Source organism: Rhinoderma darwinii, chromosome 2 (assembly GCF_050947455.1).
Source record: "Rhinoderma darwinii isolate aRhiDar2 chromosome 2, aRhiDar2.hap1, whole genome shotgun sequence".
In the NCBI taxonomy this organism is placed as follows: domain Eukaryota; kingdom Metazoa; phylum Chordata; class Amphibia; order Anura; family Rhinodermatidae; genus Rhinoderma; species Rhinoderma darwinii.
Genome location: NC_134688.1, coordinates 354,655,652 through 354,675,046, shown reverse-complemented (window position 1 = coordinate 354,675,046; position 19,395 = coordinate 354,655,652). Strand labels below are relative to the sequence as shown.

Here is a 19,395-nt window from a genome sequence, read left to right as displayed (position 1 = left end):
TGGGAACGTTGAAATATGATAGAGTAGATGGTATTGAGCCGCACTGAATCGTGAACGTATCAACTATCATTGATATCGTTTTGACCCTAGTATCAAGTTCTAGTAATGCCATGACAAGCCTGGTGCCACTACTAGCTACAGTACCAGCAGCTAGCAAGCCACATAGAAGGGGGCCCAAGAGCCACATGTAACTCTGGAGTCCCTGGTCAAGGAACGTTGATGTAGTCCTTGAGCTCGCATCACCAGCAATTTTCCAAACAACTGGGGCTGCTTGCAACCTCAAATGTTTCTAATACTTGTTACATAGTCTGCACAGCTATAGGACGATGCCACCACCGTCCAATTCTCTGCCCATCTTCACTGATGTTACACAGCGGAGCACGGTGACATCCTGTAGTTCATTCATATAGCTGTGTATCTACCGGCACAATGTATGAAACATGTAATGGAGAGTTTTGGGGGCACACACTGGCACTACAAGGCGCTACTATCTAAGTAGACCTAAATATTCCCCTGAATAACCATTCACAGAATCTACTCACCAAAGTCTGCCAGCTTCAGCTCTCCCTTTTCATTGATTAATAGATTCTGTGGCTTAAGGTCTCTATGTAGGATCTTTCTACCATGACAGTAAGATAAACCTCGAAGTAGCTGAAACATGAAAATCTAAAGGGATAGAGAAGACTGGTAAATGACATGAAGAAATATCATAAACTTGACTATACAAGCAATTAAATGTATTCCTCAAAATATATAAAACTAAATCTGTGATGCTAATGTGTTGTACATGGGAAATTGATGGTACTTACTCGATGGCCGTGCTACTAGTGACACTCCCGGAGGGCCCTGGTATTTATGATTCTGCAGCTGCTTTGTAGCAATGTGCACAGTTCGCCTTAAAAAAGAGGCAAAATAGCACCCCAAAAACTGTGATTTTGATGAAGGCATGGGGCAATGGATGAGAAATATTATTAAGACTGCTCAGGTACAGCCCAGGAGACCTAGGATTAATAACTGACAAACAGATGCCAAAAGGCAAAATAGCCCTATTTCCCAGCCACCATTAAAACTCGAATTCTTTATTATGCTATATTTAGCAGACAAACAAACCAAACATAAAGGATTAAAATTGTCAATGCATGGAAAGGGCCAGAGAACGTGGGTAATTCTTGCACAGTGCATGTATATATGACACCTAATGACTAAGGCGTCCGATCTAAGCACAGAGACCGCTATTCATTGCTTCTATTACTAATAGTATGACCAGGAAGGTCTACAGAACAAGCCAATCACATAGATGTGATGGCCCCATTTTCTCTCTTTTCCCACTTCCACTCTCTAATCCATATTTTCTTTTATCAAGATATGGTATATGAGCTGGGAATGATATTATAGTTCAAGTTCTGACAACCTTGTCACAATTGTGGTTAGGTCCGTGTCCTTACCTTGGCGCCTCCCCTCCTGTGACTTTTCACATACGTCCATATAGGTTCATTTTTAGCTATACTAGGTATGGCCCTATGTATACATACAGATAAACACTCTAATATGTGTTTTTTTGTATGTGATCACATCCTCCAATATGCGCAACGGCACGCTCCTTTTATGGTTCTGACAAGTCCAGGCATTTATGGATGAGTGTTGACACGATCATTCTAATTTAAACTAAGTCCCTGTACATGCGCATTACTTACCTTCCTGTGAGGCCGTGGACTTATTTTCTATGTGCCTAAAAAGCTCATAAGCGAATGTGCGCACTCTTGTTTCCAAGTGGCTGACCTCCTCTTATTTCATTGGTAGCTCCATCTGCCACTTCAATGGAGGAGGGTTGGTCCTGCCTGGTCTTGATCCGATTGGTCCGGTACAGGTACACACCCTCTGGTACGTCATTGGAGATTGCCATAATAGAGAGAACTTTCCGGCGCGCCGTCATTAGCCCCGATGACCCCTGAGGATTATACATCTGTAGCGAAACATGTCGGGGGGGGGGGGGGCTCTTCTAATTTATAATACATGCTTGGATATTGGGTACACTGATAGTCTTTTCATAGTTACATAGGTACATAGTTACATAGTTACATAGTTAGTACGGCTGAAAAAAGACACATGTCCATCAAGTTCAACCAAGGGAAGGGAAAAGGGAAGGAAAAATTTCTACACATAGGAGCTAATATTTTTTTGTTCTAGGAAATTATCTAACCCTTTTTTAAAGCCATCTACTGTCCCTGCTGTGACCAGCTCCTGCGGTAGACTATTCCATAAATTCACCGTTCTTACTGTAAAGAAGCCTTGTCGCCTCTGCAGCTTGAACCTTTTTTTCTCCAGACGGAGGGAGTGCCCCCTTGTTTTTTGAGGGGGTTTTACAAGGAACAGGATTTCACCATATTTTTTGTATGTGCCATTAATATATTTATATAAGTTAATCATGTCCCCCCTTAGTCGTCTTTTTTCAAGGCTAAATAGGTTTAATTCTTTCAATCTTTCCTCATAACTTAAATACTCCATGCCCCTTATTAGCTTCGTTGCTCTTCTTTGTATTTTTTCCAACTCCAGGGCATCCTTTCTATGAACTGGAGCCCAGAACTGGACTGCATATTCTAGATGAGGCCTCACTAATGCTTTGTAAAGTGGTAATATTACATCCCTGTCCCGCGAGTCCATGCCTCTTTTAATACACGACAATATCCTGCTGGCCTTTGAAGCAGCTGACTGACACTGCATGCTGTTATTGAGTTTATGATTTACAAGTACACCCAGATCCTTCTCAACAAGTGAATCCGCCAGTGTAGCTCCCCCTAGGACATATGATGCATGCAGGTTGTTGGTACCCAGATGCATAACTTTACATTTATCTACATTAAACTTCATCTGCCAAGTGGACGCCCAAACACTTAGTTTGTTTAAATCTGCCTGTAATTCATGAACATCTTCCATAGTCTGAACTATATTACATAGCTTGGTGTCATCTGCAAAAATAGAAATCGTGCTATTAATCCCATCCTCTATATCATTAATAAATAAGTTGAATAATAGGGGTCCAAGCACTGAACCCTGGGGTACACCACTTATAACCGGTGACCATTCAGAGAAGGAATCATTGACCACAACTCTCTGGATACGGTCCTTGAGCCAATTCTCAATCCAATTACAAACTATATTTTCTAAACCTATAGTCCTTAATTTACCCATTAGGCGTCTATGGGGGACAGTGTCAAATGCCTTTGCAAAGTCCAAAAACACTAAATCCACAGCGGCCCCTCTGTCTAGACTTCTGCTCACCTCTTCATAAAAACAAATTAGGTTGGTTTGACAACTTCTGTCCTTAGTAAAACCGTGCTGGCTGTCACTTATAATGCTATTTATTGTCACATAATCCTGTATATAGTCCCTCAATAGCCCCTCAAACATTTTCCCCACGATGGATGTTAAGCTTACTGGTCTATAATTACCCGGGGAAGACCTAGAGCCCTTTTTGAAAATAGGCACCACATTTGCCCTGCGCCAGTCCCTTGGCACTATACCAGTCACTAGAGATTCTCTGAATATTATGAAAAGGGGGACAGAAATAACTGAACTAAGCTCTTTAAGAATTCTAGGGTGTAACCCATCTGGTCCCGGGGCCTTGTGCACATTTATTTTATTTAATTTAGCTTGGACCATCTCTATATTCATCCAATTCAGTATATCAACTGATATATTAACAGCACTGGCACCGGCTATATCAGCTGCTCTTTCTTCTGTTGTATATACAGAGCTAAAGAACCCATTTAGTAACTCTGCCTTCTCTTGATCCCCTGTGACCAACTCCCCATTACCATTATCTAGGGGTCCTACATGTTCAGACCTGGGCTTTTTTGCATTTATATGCTTGAAGAATTTTTTGGGATTTGTTTTACTATCCCTGGTCACCTGCCTTTCATTTTGTATTTTTGCTGATTTTATTACATTTTTACAGATTTTATTAAGCTCTTTATATTTTACAAAGGCTGCAGATGTACCCTCAGATTTGTATTTTTTAAATGCGCTTTTTTTGTCATGTATTGCCCCTTTCACAGAAGGTGTAAGCCATGTGGGGTTTAATTTGAGTCGTTTATACTTGTTACCTGTAGGAATAAATTTTGCACTATAATAACTCAAAGTAGATTTGAAAATCTCCCATTTATCATTTGTTCCATTATTTGACATTAGTTCTTCCCAGTCCATATCCTGAATTGCAGCCCCCATCCTGGGGAAATTGGCTTTCTTAAAATTAAATGTTTTTGCCCTCCCAGCCTGCGTTTGTTTTTTACAGTATAGGTAAAATGTAACTATATTATGATCACTGTCACCGAGGTTTTCACGAACATTGACATTCCCAACAAGATCTGCATTATTAGAAATGACCAGATCCAACAGAGCTTCACCTCTAGTCGGGTCTTCCACAAACTGGCCCATAAAATTTTCCTGCAACAGGTTGAGGAAATGTCTCCCCTTTGCAGTTGAAGCCGAACCATGACACCAATTAATATCCCGGAAATTAAAATCTCCCATTATCACTACAGTACCCGCCTGTGCAGCCCGCTCCATCTGTTTATATAGCTGAACTTCCATCTCCTCAGTTATATTGGGGGGTCTGTAGATTACACCAAAAGTAATTTTTTCAGTGTTTACCTCCCTTTCTAGTTCCACCCACAAGGTTTCAACCTCCTCACAGTCTTCACCCACTATTGTCTCTTTCACACTCGCCTTCATATCACTTCTCACATACAGACATACACCACCACCTTTCCTATTTGTCCTGTCTTTACGAAAAAGTGTAAAACCCTGTAGATTTACAGCCCAGTCATGTGAAGAGTCCAGCCATGTTTCAGCAACACCAACTATATCTATATTTTCTTCCAGTATCAAGGCCTCCAGCTCCCCCATTTTGCTTGCTAGACTTCTGGCATTTGTGAACATACACTTTAACTTGCCTGTCAGTTTTTCACTTTTATTATCAGAAATGTGATTTGACATTTTTATTTACACTGATGTTTTGTAACGAAAGGATCTCCTTATCTTGTTGTCTAGTCCTCTCCTCACATTCTGTTTCTCCCCCCACCAATATAGTCTGACCCCTCTCTAACCTGGCTACCCCTTTTTTTTCTACATTGACCTCCCTCCTCAGCCCTAGTTTAAATACTCCGCCACCCCAGCTAGAATTCTCTCCCCCAGCACAGCGGACCCCCTTCATGAGGCTGCTGATATGAATAGCGGTCTCTGTGCTTAGATCGGACGCCTTAGTCAATAGGTGTCATATATACATGCACTGTGCGACAATTACCCACGTTCTCTGGCCCTTTCCATGCATTGACAATTTTAATCCTTTATGTTTGGTTTGTCTGTCTGCTAAATATAGCATAATAAAGAATTAGAATTTTAATGGTGGCTGGTAAATAGGGCTATTTTGCCTTTTGGCATCTGTTTGTTAGTTGATATATTCAGCCTGCCAGCTACCAAGGGTCTACAGTATATCTGTTTGCAGTATTAATAACTGGGCACATCCTAACAAGTATAATGGGTAAGGAAATTTGTCCCTACATGTTTTCAACGTAGTAAAAATTTTTCATGATCAGTAATGAGATAGAAATTAGTCTCTGTTCGCATATCTGGGAAAATCTCTTGACATATGCGCCAAACGTAAAACAACGACATATGCGACTGTATACCATAAAGTTTAAGATGTTGCCCATAGGCTCTCATATTAAAGAAGCATATACCTCATGTTATATGTTTCTCTGCGTGATGCCTTTGTATTGAAAGGCGTAGTATACTACGCACATTCAATGCAAATAAAAAAAAAGGCATGCCAATGCCATATAACAAAAGGCCAATGAAACGTCAGTCTGAGGGAATGTTTGCACATTGCGGTTATGATCGCGCAATTAAAACTGCATAAAAAATCTCAGCAAAAACACACTCGGTTTTACCGCGAATTGCTGTGGTTTCTATGAGGTTTTTGCCTGTGCGGTTTTTACAGGTAAAACTTGTATAACAAATGTGCTTCATCTGTAAATGCCGCACAGGAAAAAATTGCATCGAATACCGTAGTAATTATCTGTAAAAACCGTGTGCGTTTTTGCAGCGATTTTTGATGTGGTTTTGACCACACGATCAAAGCAGCAATGTGTTAACATCCCCTAAATAAATCTCCCCCATATTTCACGGATCAGTTTGCATGTTAGAACACAATTCAAAGACCAGCAGGTGGCGCTGTTACTCTATAAATAGTGAAGCTGTGTTTCCATAGAATGAAACTGTATAATCATGATTGGACACAGAGCAATTATTTAATTAGTTTAAAAAATAAAAAAACCCCCTCCAAAATTTTTTTACTAATTCCTGCATGTAATGTGTATGGAAAACTTATCCCAGTCCCATTGACAATTACATTTCCCTTTTATTTACCAGTATATTACTGTGTTGTATCTGCTGCAGTCATGTTAACAGCCTAACAATCACTTAACAAACCGTGCACCTGTGTACATGGTAAGGGCCAGTTTTTAAACAAAAACGCTTACATCCACTGACAGCAAGCAGAAAACTTTAAAATGGTGAGAAATTGAAACACACAGTATAATAGAAAGATGCATGACCTTGCAATATGAATAAGCGTTATTAATATTTAAAAAAAAACAGAACCCATCTTTACAGTTCTTTTAGGCCACGTTCACACCACCGTTTTTTAATTTTTGTTGTACTGTTCCATCATAGGAGCAGAACAACAAAAAAGACGAAGTGCCGGATCTGTCACATGATGGACACCAACGACGCCCGACGGAACCCAATGATTGTGCTATTTTTTCCGCCATTTTTGATGGAATATGAGACGGAGGCTTCTAACGGAGTATCCAACACCAATATGAACTTAGCCTTAGCATTCTGTCTACAAACCCTTTAAGCTGCATTGAGATTTGGTAGTCAAAGTTTGTGAAAGAGGCATGTGAAAACAAAAGGTTGCACAGAGCTGATGACTGTCGTTAACCCTAGGGCCTCATGCACACGACCGTAGCCATGTGCACGGCTGTGATTTTCGGGTCGGCCAGCAGAGGACTGTCAGCCGCGAGCCGGCCATGCACATAGTCGCGGCCATTATTTTCAATGAGCCTGGACAGCAGAACACGGGCGTAATCATGCCCGTTCTTTCTGCGGTCCAGGCTCCCGGGCCATGCATGGACCGTGGAAACCACGGTCGTGTGCATGGCCCCATAGGAATGAATGGGGCCGCAATTCTCCCGTGGATTTTCAGGGGAATTGCGGCCGCAAAAGCACATCCATGTGCATGGGGCCTAAGGCCTTGTTACCACAGTGCAGATTTTCTGCAGATTTTGTATCCTAATGCTGCGAGGCAATAGTGCTAACCACTGAGCCACCAAGAATCTCTTTTTGGTTTTTGACCATCAGAGTACAATGATGACTCCGCTAGCAGTGGGAATAATAAGGTTTGTGTTACAGTCTGACTTTCCATGACAGAAGCTTTGGGCACAATCTACAGTATGTTATATCTTATCTATTTCATAGAAAACATTTCACCTTGCCAACAGAGTAAAGCGAGAGATCATCACTCTTAGATTTGTAACTAATCTGTTTGCTTATGTCGCTGATATCTGCACTGGCACAGGTCATGCCGTCTCTCAGAGTGCCTCATAGGAGAAAAAACACATTTATTTTGTATCTACTTCTGATCTAGTAATTTGCTTGGAAAAAACCATCTGCTGGTCAGTTAGTAACACCTCTCAATATTAGGCCTCGTTTACACGAACGTATTATACGTGCGTGCGACGCGCGTGCTTTGCACGCATGTCGTACGCACCTATATTAGTCAATGGGGCTGTTTAGACGATGCGTGAATTGCGCTCATTGCGTGTGCGCAGAAAAAAACTCACGACATGTTCTATAATCGTGCGTTTTTCGCGCACTCACGCACCCATTGAAGTCAATGGGTGCGTGAAAACCACGCATGCCGCACGGAAGCACTTCCGTGCGAACTGCGTGATTCGCGCAAGAGCTGTCAAACTCCTGAATGTAAACAGAAAAGCACCACGTGCTTTTCTGTTTACAAACATCCAAACGGAGTGTCAAATTCGAGATGAGCGCCCCGAACTTCACCGGGTTCGGCCAAACTCGTTTTGACCGAAACCGGTAAAAAATGTTCGGGTACGCGACGTCAGGAGACAGTCACTGTCCACGGTGCTGAAAGCGTTAAACTGGTTCAGCACCATGGACAGTGACTTCCGCTCCGAAAATCCATGAACCTGTAAAAAAAAAAAGACGTTCTGACTTACCGATAACTCCGGTCCGACCTCCCGGGATGAGAGTTCAGTCCAAATGACAGCTGCAGCCAATCACAGGCCAAGCACAGGCTGCAGCCAATCACAGGCTGCAGCGGTCTCATGGACTGCGGCGTCATCCTGGGAGGTGGGGCCGGATGGCAAGAGAGGGACGCGTCACCAAGGCAACGGCCGGGAGCCCGGACTGGGGGAAGCAGGAAGTTCTTGGTAAGTATGAATGTCTTTTTTTATTCACAGGTTGGTGTATATTGTGATCGGCATTCACTGTCGAGGGTGCTGAAAGAGTTACTGCCGATCAGTTAGCTCTTTCAGCACCTTGGACAGTGACGGGCCTCGACTACCTCATCTCTATGATGGCGGCTGCGTGAAAATCACGCAGCCGCGCATCATGACACACGGAGCTGTCAAATGCCTTTTGCGCGTTTAAAACGCAACAAGGCTGCGTTTACGCAGTGCATACGCCATGCATACGCGCGCAAAACGCAGCGTTTTTTGCGCGCGCAAAACGCATACGCTCGTGTAAATGAGGCCTTATACCTCAAGTCCCACTCTAGAGGTCATGAAGAATTTCCACAACAGAATTCTGTGTGTAAAATCCGCAGAATTTACAGCAGCAGCAAAAAGGTCTATACTTACCCCGCTGGCGTTGTCATAGCGACAGGTCCTTTTCTTCTCGGCTGTTCTTCATGCAGCCTCATAGGATGACATTTTAGGGCAATGCCAGTGGCTTTTTTTTTCACCTCTGTTTTCCGCACCGGGTTTTCTGGACAACAATCTACACCAAAATTTGTTGCTTTTTTCGGCCGGAATTCCCTGCGAGTTCTAGGTCAGATATGCTACGTACTTTTAAACAGCGTATTCGATTTGTGGGAACATAGCCTAATAGAGTTGTTTGTACATGCCAACGAAAATGGCAGCATTTGTAACAAGAAGCACAATCTTATAGATTTGTCACAACTTCAACTGGAGGAAATGCCTGTGCTATAGGTTAAGTCTATAGGATATAGTCTTCCAATGGCATGGTACATAGATTGTATCTTTATGGCTCTTTAAAGGGAAGGTGTCATGAATTTTTTTTTTTATGATATTGCTTTTAATATGATATTAACATACATTTTATTTATTTGTGCTCTCATGTTCTACTTTTTACTTTGTTCTTACTTTTATTTCTCTATGGGGGATGCCTTTTTTTTTTCATCTCTGTATGTGTCGATTAACGACACATACAGAGATGGAATATGGCACATACAACCCCATAGAGAATGCGAACGGGAGCCGTTCCATTCACTATAGTGTACGCCGTCTGTGTGGGAACGGCGCATGCGCCGCTCCCACACAGACCAAAACGCAGCTCGTTCTCAGAGCGAAATCCGGCGCCATTTTCATGTGGACCGGAAGCCGCGTCCGGACAGTAAGATGACGACTTCCGGCCGCAGCTTCCGGCCATATGTTCAAGGAAGCGAAGGCGCAAGGAATAGGAGTGGAGGCGGCGGCAGGAGAAGGTAATTTATGTTCGTGTATGTGATGTGTGTATTATGTTCATGTATGTTCGTATTATACTGTCTGCTGAGCACTGTATCTAATCCACCTACACTGTGCAGTCGCTCAGAAAATGGCGGCACACAGTGTAGGAGGTTTGAAGATTCAAACTCCTCCTTTTCCTGGCACTAACCAGAAGAAGGGAGGGTGGATTGTGTGAGGACACTAGAGAGAGTGTGTCTACCCCAAATTTGCAGCATAAAGAAATGAGGTTGCTTTACCACATTGATCATGCTGCAATTTTGGGAACTGCTCCCTCTAGTGGCCAGCACATGGAAATGTTATAAATTAGAATCTAATTTATAATATTTCCTGACTTGTGAAAGAATAAAAAAAATTAAAACAATGTGTAATCACTTAAATAATAATTTTCTAACTAAAAAAAAATAAATATATTTCTAGCGACACATTCCCTTGAATGAGGTACACATTTTTTGTATTTAGTTGAATTACTTTTCTAAAGAAACATGGCTCTTCCACCAGCCCCTCTATGAACATGACCCGTTATAATTCTCTCACCTTGACATTGTGCATGCACATCAGATTGCCACAGTTGTCCAGGTACTGTTTTAGGTCACTATCCTGTTAATGGAAAAAAAATATTTGGATCAGGGAAGGCAACAGCTGTAAATACCTGTATACATAAAGGCTTGCGAGCTGGTGTTATCATAAACTATAGCAGAAAATAAAATTTACACTTCAGTGGTAAGTGCACACGTAGTGTTTTCAGGCGTATTTCGGGGGGTTTTACGCCTTGAAAAATGCCTGAAAAAACGGAAGCAGAATGCCTACAAACATCTGCCCATTGATTTCAATGGGAAATACGGCGTTCTGTTCCGGCGTTTTTTACGCCTCATTTTCAAAAACGACGTGTAAAAAGACGCCCCGTAAAATGAAGCGCATGTCACTTCTTAACTCTACAGAAAAACAGCTCCACAAACGGCTGTAAAAAACGCTGCAAAAAACGCGAGTTTGCTTAAAAAACCGGCTGAAAATCAGGGGCTGTTTTCCCTTGAAAACAGCTCCGTATTATCAGACGTTTTTGATTTTGTGTGTGCACATACCCTCAAGGTCATTCATTGGGCTGCATCATGGGGAAGATATTGTTACAATCCGCATCCCGTACATGTGAATGGGGTTTCCGCAACCCCGTTCACATGCTATGAAAATTTTCTGCACAGATTGTTGTCCACCCTATGGAAAAAAAATTATCCGCGGAATCAAGTAGAATGCTAATTATTCTCAGCTTTTCTGTACAGAATCCACTGAAATAAGCAATAGGTCTAATCCTTGTGCAAATCTGCTGCACACCCGCACCACATCTATGGCAGAAATTAGTGTATGCCAAATATACGTAAAATTTGAATGTGTCTTGTGAAGGGGCCCGTACAACTGTGTTATTGTATAGGTTTTAAGTCTGAAATGCAAATACATAAATACGAAAAAATAAAATACATCAAATAAATATGTGCTTTGCATATGTTTAGCAGGACTTCATTCCTATTAGAGAAATACAAGGAAAAAACACGGCGCCACATAGTGTGAGTAAGCCCAGAATTGGCAGTCGGTAATTGACAAATGGACGCTTACCACAGGTAGATAGATCAAACACGTCGAACAGGTGAATAGGTGAGTGCTGCTGCCGAAATCCCAGCTGGCCTGAGGAAGATGCCGCTGCGGCATTGAAACGCGTAGCCTTGATCAATAAACATCATCATCTACAGCAACTGTATCATTATTGAGTAGCAGCGCCGTACCTATTCCCGTTTTTCACGAATTGTTCATTCCTATTAGGTAGCATTAGGCCAGAATAACACATGCAGTTTTGATGTAGTTTTTGGCTCCGTTTTTTGAGCCAAACACAGGAGTGGATCCAAAGGAAGGAAAGGTATAAAGAAAAAACTGATGCATCTCCTTTCTTTCGTGTCCACCCCTATGTTTGTCTCAAAAAACTAAAAGCTGCATCAAAACCGTGTGTGTGATCCTGGCCTTAAATAAGTATCCCAATGATAGACAATTATGGCATATCTAATGAATATGCCATAAATGAGTAGTGTTTGACTATCCCTTTTACACATATAATAGCATTTTTTACTTACCAGGTACTCAAAGACCAACGTTAGAGAATATTCTGTGTGGATGATGTCATGTAGTGTTACAATATTAGCGTGTTTCAGATTCTTCAGAAGGGATACTAAAAGATATAAGCGATGTAATATATAATATAAGTTATTAAAAAAGCACTAAACCTAAAGGATAAAACTTAGACTTTAGGTTTCCTATAAAGAGTCAGAATCTATCTATAATCTTTTGAGTAAGGCACCAGCTGATCTTAAAAGCAGTCCATTTGTGGGACAAAGTCTGATTGGTGTGTAAGATTTCTCTCTGAGGATGACATGCAAAGAGGAGGAACTGCAGAAGGAGACCAAAAAGAGAGGTGGCCCCATCTATGTGGGAAGCTCTCCCCATTGAAGTCTACGGAAGTAATGGAAACAGCCGAGGCTCGTCTGGCTGTTTCTGTAACTCCCATAGACTCTAATGGAAAAGTTAGTCTCCTCCTGTATATGGTCACCATTGACTTAATCGGCTTGCTGAACAGAAGTCAGGGGACCACTATTCTCTGATAAATGAAAATCTCAGGGGGACCCACACCTGTCAGATATTTATGGTATGTCATGTAACAAATGTCTGCATTTTTTTGTAATGTTTTAACAGGGTTTTTGACAGATTTATTTATTTTTTTGTTTTTTTTTGCAGCATGTTCTAGGCTTCTCTATAGAAATTCAAAAACGCCTGGAATAACGCATCTACAAAATGACATTAAAGAGACTCTGTCACCACATTATAAGTGCCCTGTCTCCTACATAAGGAGATCGGCGCTGTAATGTAGGTGACAGTAATGCTTTTTATTTAAAAAAACGATCTATTTTCACAACGTTAGGAGCGATTTTGGTTTATGCTAATGAGCTTTCTTAATGCCCAAGTGGGCGTATTTTTACTTTCGACCAAGTGGGCGTTGTACAGAGGAGTGCATGCCACTGACCAATCGGCATCATGCACTCCTCTCCATTCATTTACACTGCACTAGCGATATAGATATATCGCTATGTGCAGCCTCATACACATACCCTAACATTACTACAGTGTCCTGATAATGAATACACATGACCATCCAGCCTGGACGTCAAGTGTACTCAGAATCCTGACACTTCTGACTCTTTTTTGTGATATTCCGGCAAGTGAAACGAAATCTCGCGAGATTACGGAGCTAAACGAGATTTCGTTTCACTTGCCGGAATCTCACAAAAAAGATTCAGAAGTGTCAGGATTCTGAGTACACATGACGTCCAGGCTGGATGGTCATGTGTATTCATTATCAGGACACTGTAGTAATGTTAGGGCTTGTGTATGAGGTTGCACATAGCGATATAACTATATCGCTAGTGCAGTGTAAATGAATGGAGAGGAGTGCATGATGCCGATTGGTCAGCGTCATGCACTCCTCTGTACAACGCCCACTTGGTCGAAAGTAAAAGTACGCCCACTTGGGCATTAAGAAAGCTCATTAGCATAAACCAAAATCGCTCCTAACGTTGTGAAAAAAGATCGTTTTTTTTAAATAAAAAGCATTACTCTCACCTACATTATAGCGCCCCTCTCCTTATGTAGGAGACAGGGCACTTATAATGTGGTGACAGAGCCTCTTTAAGTAAGTAATGCCACCAAAAACACGATAAAAAACGCTTTTACATTTTAAGAGTTTTAAAATGTGCTTTATCTATATGTGAAGGAGGCCTAAACCAGAAATGGATCATAAAGGGACTATAGGGAAAAGATTCTACTTCTCCTCTTTTTTTTTAAACTGCTCCTGGTTGTGGCTCCCAAAACTGCACTTTGTGAATATACCCTTAGGCTGCCTGTATATGTGCATGTTTTGTTTAGGTTTTTTGATGCAGTTTTTAAAGCCAAAACACGCATTGGATTTATATAAGTAGAGAAGTTGTTTCTCCCCTTTAGGGTATGTTCACACACAAACTCAAAAACGTCTCAAAATACGGAGCTGTTTTCAAGGGAAAACAGCTCCTGATTTTCAGATGTTTTTTATGCCACTCGCGATTTTCCCGGCATTTTTCGCTGCGTTTTTTACGGCCATTTTTGGAGCTGTTTTCAATAGTCAATGGAAAACGGCTCAAAAAACGTCCCAAGAAGTGACCTGCACTTCTTTTTCACGCCCATTTTTTTACGTGGCCATTTTTCAAAATAGCCGCTTAAAAAAACCGGCCCATCGGAACAGAACGCAGTTTTTCCCATTAAAATCAATGGGCAGAAGTTTGGAGGCGTTCTGCTTCCGATTTTTCGGCCATTTTTCGGCCCGAAAAATATCTGAAAATAGGCCGTGTGAACATACCCTTATACTTTCAATCCCTTAATGAGCCGCTCCTGATTTTTCCTTCAAAAACTGCATTAAAAAAACCTGCGTGCAGGTTTACGTCTACGTGCAGCCATAGGCCGGGTTCCCACGGATCTGACATGCTGTGTAGAACTACGCAGTGTATTCGACCTAGAATCCGCAACACATTGCATTCGAAAAACCGCACCACATTGTGGTGCAGTTTTTCAGACGGAATATCTGCTGCGGAGAGCAGCGCTAGAAAAAAGTTTATACTTACCCCAGGCCGTAGTCATGGTGACACGTCCCTCCGTTGTCTGTGAAGTACGGCCTCCTGGGAAGAGGCTGCAGCCCATGTGACCGCTGCAGCATTCACATGGGATGAAACATCATCCCAGGAGACTGGCCTGGAAGAAGAACAGAAGAAAGCGTCGCTATGACAACGTCCAGGTGGTAAGTATAAGCTTTTTTAGTCATTTTAAACCAATAAAAGCTTTTTTATTTTCTGAGTTGTGAGCTTTGTAAAACCCACAACAAATAGCCAAGTGTTGTGACTTTTGCAGTGAAGTTGCAGCTTTTCCGCCGCAAAAGTCGCAACGCTTGGTTATTTGTTGCAGGTTTTATTCAATGGGGAAAACCCGAAACAGAATAGCAATGAAAACGCAGCATAAATTGACATACTGCAGATTTAAAATCCGCACCGCAGGTAAATTTCTGAACGTTTTCACTTTTTTTCCCGCAGTGTGAGCATGAGATTTTATAAATCTCATTTACTTCTCTGCAGATTTTCCACACAGAATTCCGTTACAGAAATTCCACAGCATTTATGGTACGTGGGAACCCGGCCTTAAAGGAACTCAATTAAAAAATAAATCATAATTATACTGGGCAGGAAACAGGGTATTTTATCTTTTCCTTGAAAGGCAGTACCTGATATGGTTCAGTCACACATCATGCTTAAAGCATGTGTTTATCCTGGCACAACATTTTACAATTTATATCAACATCAACGTAAAAGTTAGGAGTAAATCTGTAAGTACACTGCACTGCTATCTCTATACTGTTTTTGTATATGTATTTTGAAGTCCAGAGCTGAACAACATTGGAACCCAATGACTGGATTGGCGATAGACTGTACAGTGACTAGTATAAAGACATATAATGCAAACCACCAGAGCAAACTTTACAGGCACTGGACAAGCAAGGTATACTAGTAGATTTGAGCTCAGTAGTCAGCAGAAGGCTAAGTTCACACACGACAGATTAGTTGCAGAAGATTCTGCAACTGAAATTTAGTACCATGCGTCTGCAGCCTGCACATGGATTTCTGCAAACCCCATTCGCATGAATGGAACTGAAATTTCTGCAATAAATCTGCCTTGTGTAAACTTACCTAAATTGTAAATTCGGCTCAATGTGAGAATAGCCTGTTTTTTAATGTATATTATATTCACTGTATATGTAAGCTGTAAAATTATGTTTATTAGGGAACTGACGGTTTAACTAAGGCTCAGTTCCCATCTCGTTTTGTGCACGTTTGTGGTATACGACGACGTATACGTTTTTAAACTTACAAAAACATATGCATTTGTAACATACGCTTACTTTATTTGTAGTATATGTCTTTACATTTTTATTGTATTTCTGTTTATCTCCATAACCTCCCTATTGCTTCAGGCTGTCCTGTTGCCACATACGGTTTTTGATATATAGACCTAGAGAATGTCATAAAAGTTGTCCCCAGCAATAGCAAAGTAAGCCACATTAATTGCCATATAACTTTCCCAGAAACCAATACTAAAAGATGTCTACACATCACTTTTAACAACTTAACAGAAAATAACTACCAAAGACTTATATTTACAAATGAAATTCAAGGGAAATGCTATTTAAGTTGTGGTTTGCATGCGATAGTAGCTATCATATTTTAAACATAATCCTGAAGTGATTTTTTTTCTATTTTTATTATATGTATTACCATATAATACAGCATTTGCAAAAATTTAAAAATGTAGAAAGTTGGTGCACATTCACTATTTGCATACATTACCACCACATCCCAATGGTAACATTTACAGGAACTACAATGCACTTTGCCTGTAAATATTATATAGCAGTTATTACATTAACCATCACAACTATCATCCTTATCTAATTCCCCCTTTTCCCATGTCATACCTTCTCTGATCGCCGTGCATGGTGCTCCTTCTTCATGCTCCAGTCGGATTTCCTTCAGGGCCACCAAATTCTCCGTGAGCTTGCTTCGTCCCTTGAACACAGTGGCATATGTACCCTAAAGCAGAGTTTCAAAGAACGAGATGTACTTGTAGCATGTTGTTTTCTTCTATAAATATATCATGATGCACAAACCAAGTTCTTCAATGTGATCACTAACAGGAATTTAGAAAAAGGTCTGCCCCCATGTCCATATCTTTATCTTGCATATCTCCAGTTTTTAGAACATCTAGAAACATATATATATTTATATACATATGTGTGAACTGCATTAGTCTACAATTTAATAAGCTTACGAATTTAAGTATAGTGTTTTTTTTTAACCCCTTCCCCCTGCGTGCATTTTGGGCTTTAATGACCAAGCTATTTTTTTTTTCGTTTTTCCATCAAAGTGCTATAACTTTTTTATTTTCCGTCAACATGGCTGTATGTGGACTTGTTTTTTGCAGGATGAGTTGTGTCTTTCAATGGCACCACTTTGGAGTATGTGGAATTTTGGATTAACTTTTATGAACTTTTTTTTGAAGGGGAATATAAAAAAACCAGCAATTTAGTCATGGTTCTACGCATTTGAAATTTACACCGTTCACAATGCTGCGTAAATAACATGTTACCTTTATTCTATGGGTCGGTACGATTACGGCGATACCAAATATGCATGTTTTTTTTTATGTTTTACTACTTTTGCAGAATAAAAACACTTTTCAACTAAAACTTTGCATCGTCGCTTTCCAAGAGCCATAACTTTTTTATTTTTTCGTCGATGTCGCCATATGAGGGCATGTTTTTTGTGGAACTTCATTGCTACCATTTTGGGGTACATGGGACTTATTGATTAACCTTTATTATTATTTTTGTTGGGGGGGGGTGCAAAAAATTCTGCCGTTGTTTTTTTGTACAGCATTCACCTTGTGGTTTAAATAATATGCTAACTTTATTTTTTGGGCGATTACAATTGCGGCAATACCATATATGAGTAGTTTTTGTTTATTTTTTACACTTTTACTAAAGAAAACCACTTTTTATGGAAAAAAAATAATTTATGTGTACCTTTATTAATTATTTTTATTTCACATTAATTATTTTTTCAGTCCCACTAGGGAGTTAACTGTGCGATCTTTTGATCGCTTATATAAAGCTTTGGTATACTTAGTATACCAAAGCATTATTGCCTGTCAGTACAAAATTGACAGGCAATCTATTAGGACGTGCCTCTGGCACGGCCTAAAAGGAATATAGCCAGGTCAGGCTACCATGGCAACACATCGATCACATTTTCGGCCCACAAATGGGTAACAGAGGGAGCTCCCTCCCTCTGTAAACTACTGAGATGCAGTGGTCGCTAATGAAGGGTTGAACGGTTGCGATCAAAGGAACCTTCGATCGCTAGCGTTGGAGCAGGAAAACGGCTGTCATAAGACAGCCGAGCACCCGCTCCTGCCTGCACAGGACATCCATGCAGGACTTTGATTAGGCTGCCTTGAAAAGGCGGTGGCCTAGAATAAAGCCCCTTAATGACCGCCGTGAGAAGGCGTATCGGCGGTCATTAAGAGGTTAAGGGATAACGACAGCTGTGTGGTTCTTTGCATAAAATATATGGAAATTGCATAAACAACAATTTCCTGATAGAAAAAGTGTTAAGACAATTTCTTGCAGCGGGAGTGCTGAAAATACAACAGGATAGCTATTAGGAATTCAAATGATTTTTATATATGTTAGTGGTTACATTGAGGTAAATAAGTTGCACTAAGTTTTAGGCTGCAATCTCCACCTCATTGATTTTTATGCACTCTGATATAAAGTTTACAATCGGCTCCTAGTTTTAAACTTTGGGTATGTCCCACTCCCTCCCAGTAATACATGCTGGACATGTGTTCTGTGAATTCAGAATGCTGATGCCTTTGCTAGTTCTCATGAACTAGCACAGATTTATTCCTGTACTGCTTTCCCTTTCTGTAGGTACTGACACAGTGTCACGATCCGTGGGTATGTGGACCCACTAGGCCGCACCGCCGTAGCGGAGTAGCAACTGGTCAAACCACAGTCCTAGTACAATAGTAATAGTCCAGACAGTAATGGAGGCTCGGCACAGATGAACTTGTAGACACTACACATGGTGTATATCAGCAAGCATGACCGGTGGCACAACACGACTCCTACAGGTTAAGGCACAGGAACATATATAGCACGGGAACAACGGGAACAGGATAACACTAAGGGACCATTTGCTAAGATTAACATGGATAAACACAACAACGCTCAGGCAATGATTAAAAGGGCAGAGCCCTTTTTATAGTCCAGGGTGATCATGGGCTAATTACAGATCTTACTCATGTGTGTGCACTGGCCCTTTAAGGCGGGACGTGAGCACGTGCGCACACTACGGGAACCATTGCAGTGATGCGGAAGTGAGTGCCAGCGTCTCTCAGGAGGGAGATGCCACCCAGCACTCACTCGTCCATGGCCGCCAGGGGCAGGTAAGAACGACGGTCCGCGGCCGTGGACGTTACACACAGTCCCTTTATGATCTTTTTTCAATTGTGCAGACACTGATGCTGAGAAGTATGTGATTCCTCCCTCCTCCCTGAAGACTCTGCCATGGGTGTTGTCCTCCCTCTCTACACTCTGAAATAACCTGCTCTGCTGTGTACAACATTCTCCCCCAGCCTGCTGGTATCTCTAACACTGACCTTACACTATGCTACTCTGAGAGGAGTGAGGGGTAAAGCACAGAGCTCAGGCTCTCAGTGAAGAAGATAGATGACATAAACCCTGATCCGACTGTGCTCAGGAGCTGTTTCAGAAGCAGCATCACAGCTAGCTATGTGCAGGAGTTGCACAGACACTACAGGAGCAAAATGGTAGGATATTTTCAATAAAGATTATTTAGATAGTTGCTTAATTTTGCATTTAGGAAGCATA

General features: G+C 41.2%; 1 protein-coding gene across 2 annotated transcripts in view; it reads right to left on the bottom strand.

Moving 5' to 3' along the window:
- Positions 1-19,395, bottom strand: part of CDK18 (cyclin dependent kinase 18) — a 133,284-nt gene that overhangs the window by 5,012 nt on the left and 108,877 nt on the right. For both annotated transcript variants that reach the window (XM_075853796.1, XM_075853795.1), the window contains 4 exons: positions 16,417-16,531; positions 11,948-12,042; positions 10,368-10,430; positions 543-666 (listed from right to left, as the gene is read on the bottom strand). In XM_075853796.1, the coding sequence (XP_075709911.1) occupies positions 543-666; positions 10,368-10,430; positions 11,948-12,042; positions 16,417-16,531 (397 nt within the window). The remainder of the gene's footprint in view (positions 1-542; positions 667-10,367; positions 10,431-11,947; positions 12,043-16,416; positions 16,532-19,395) is intronic.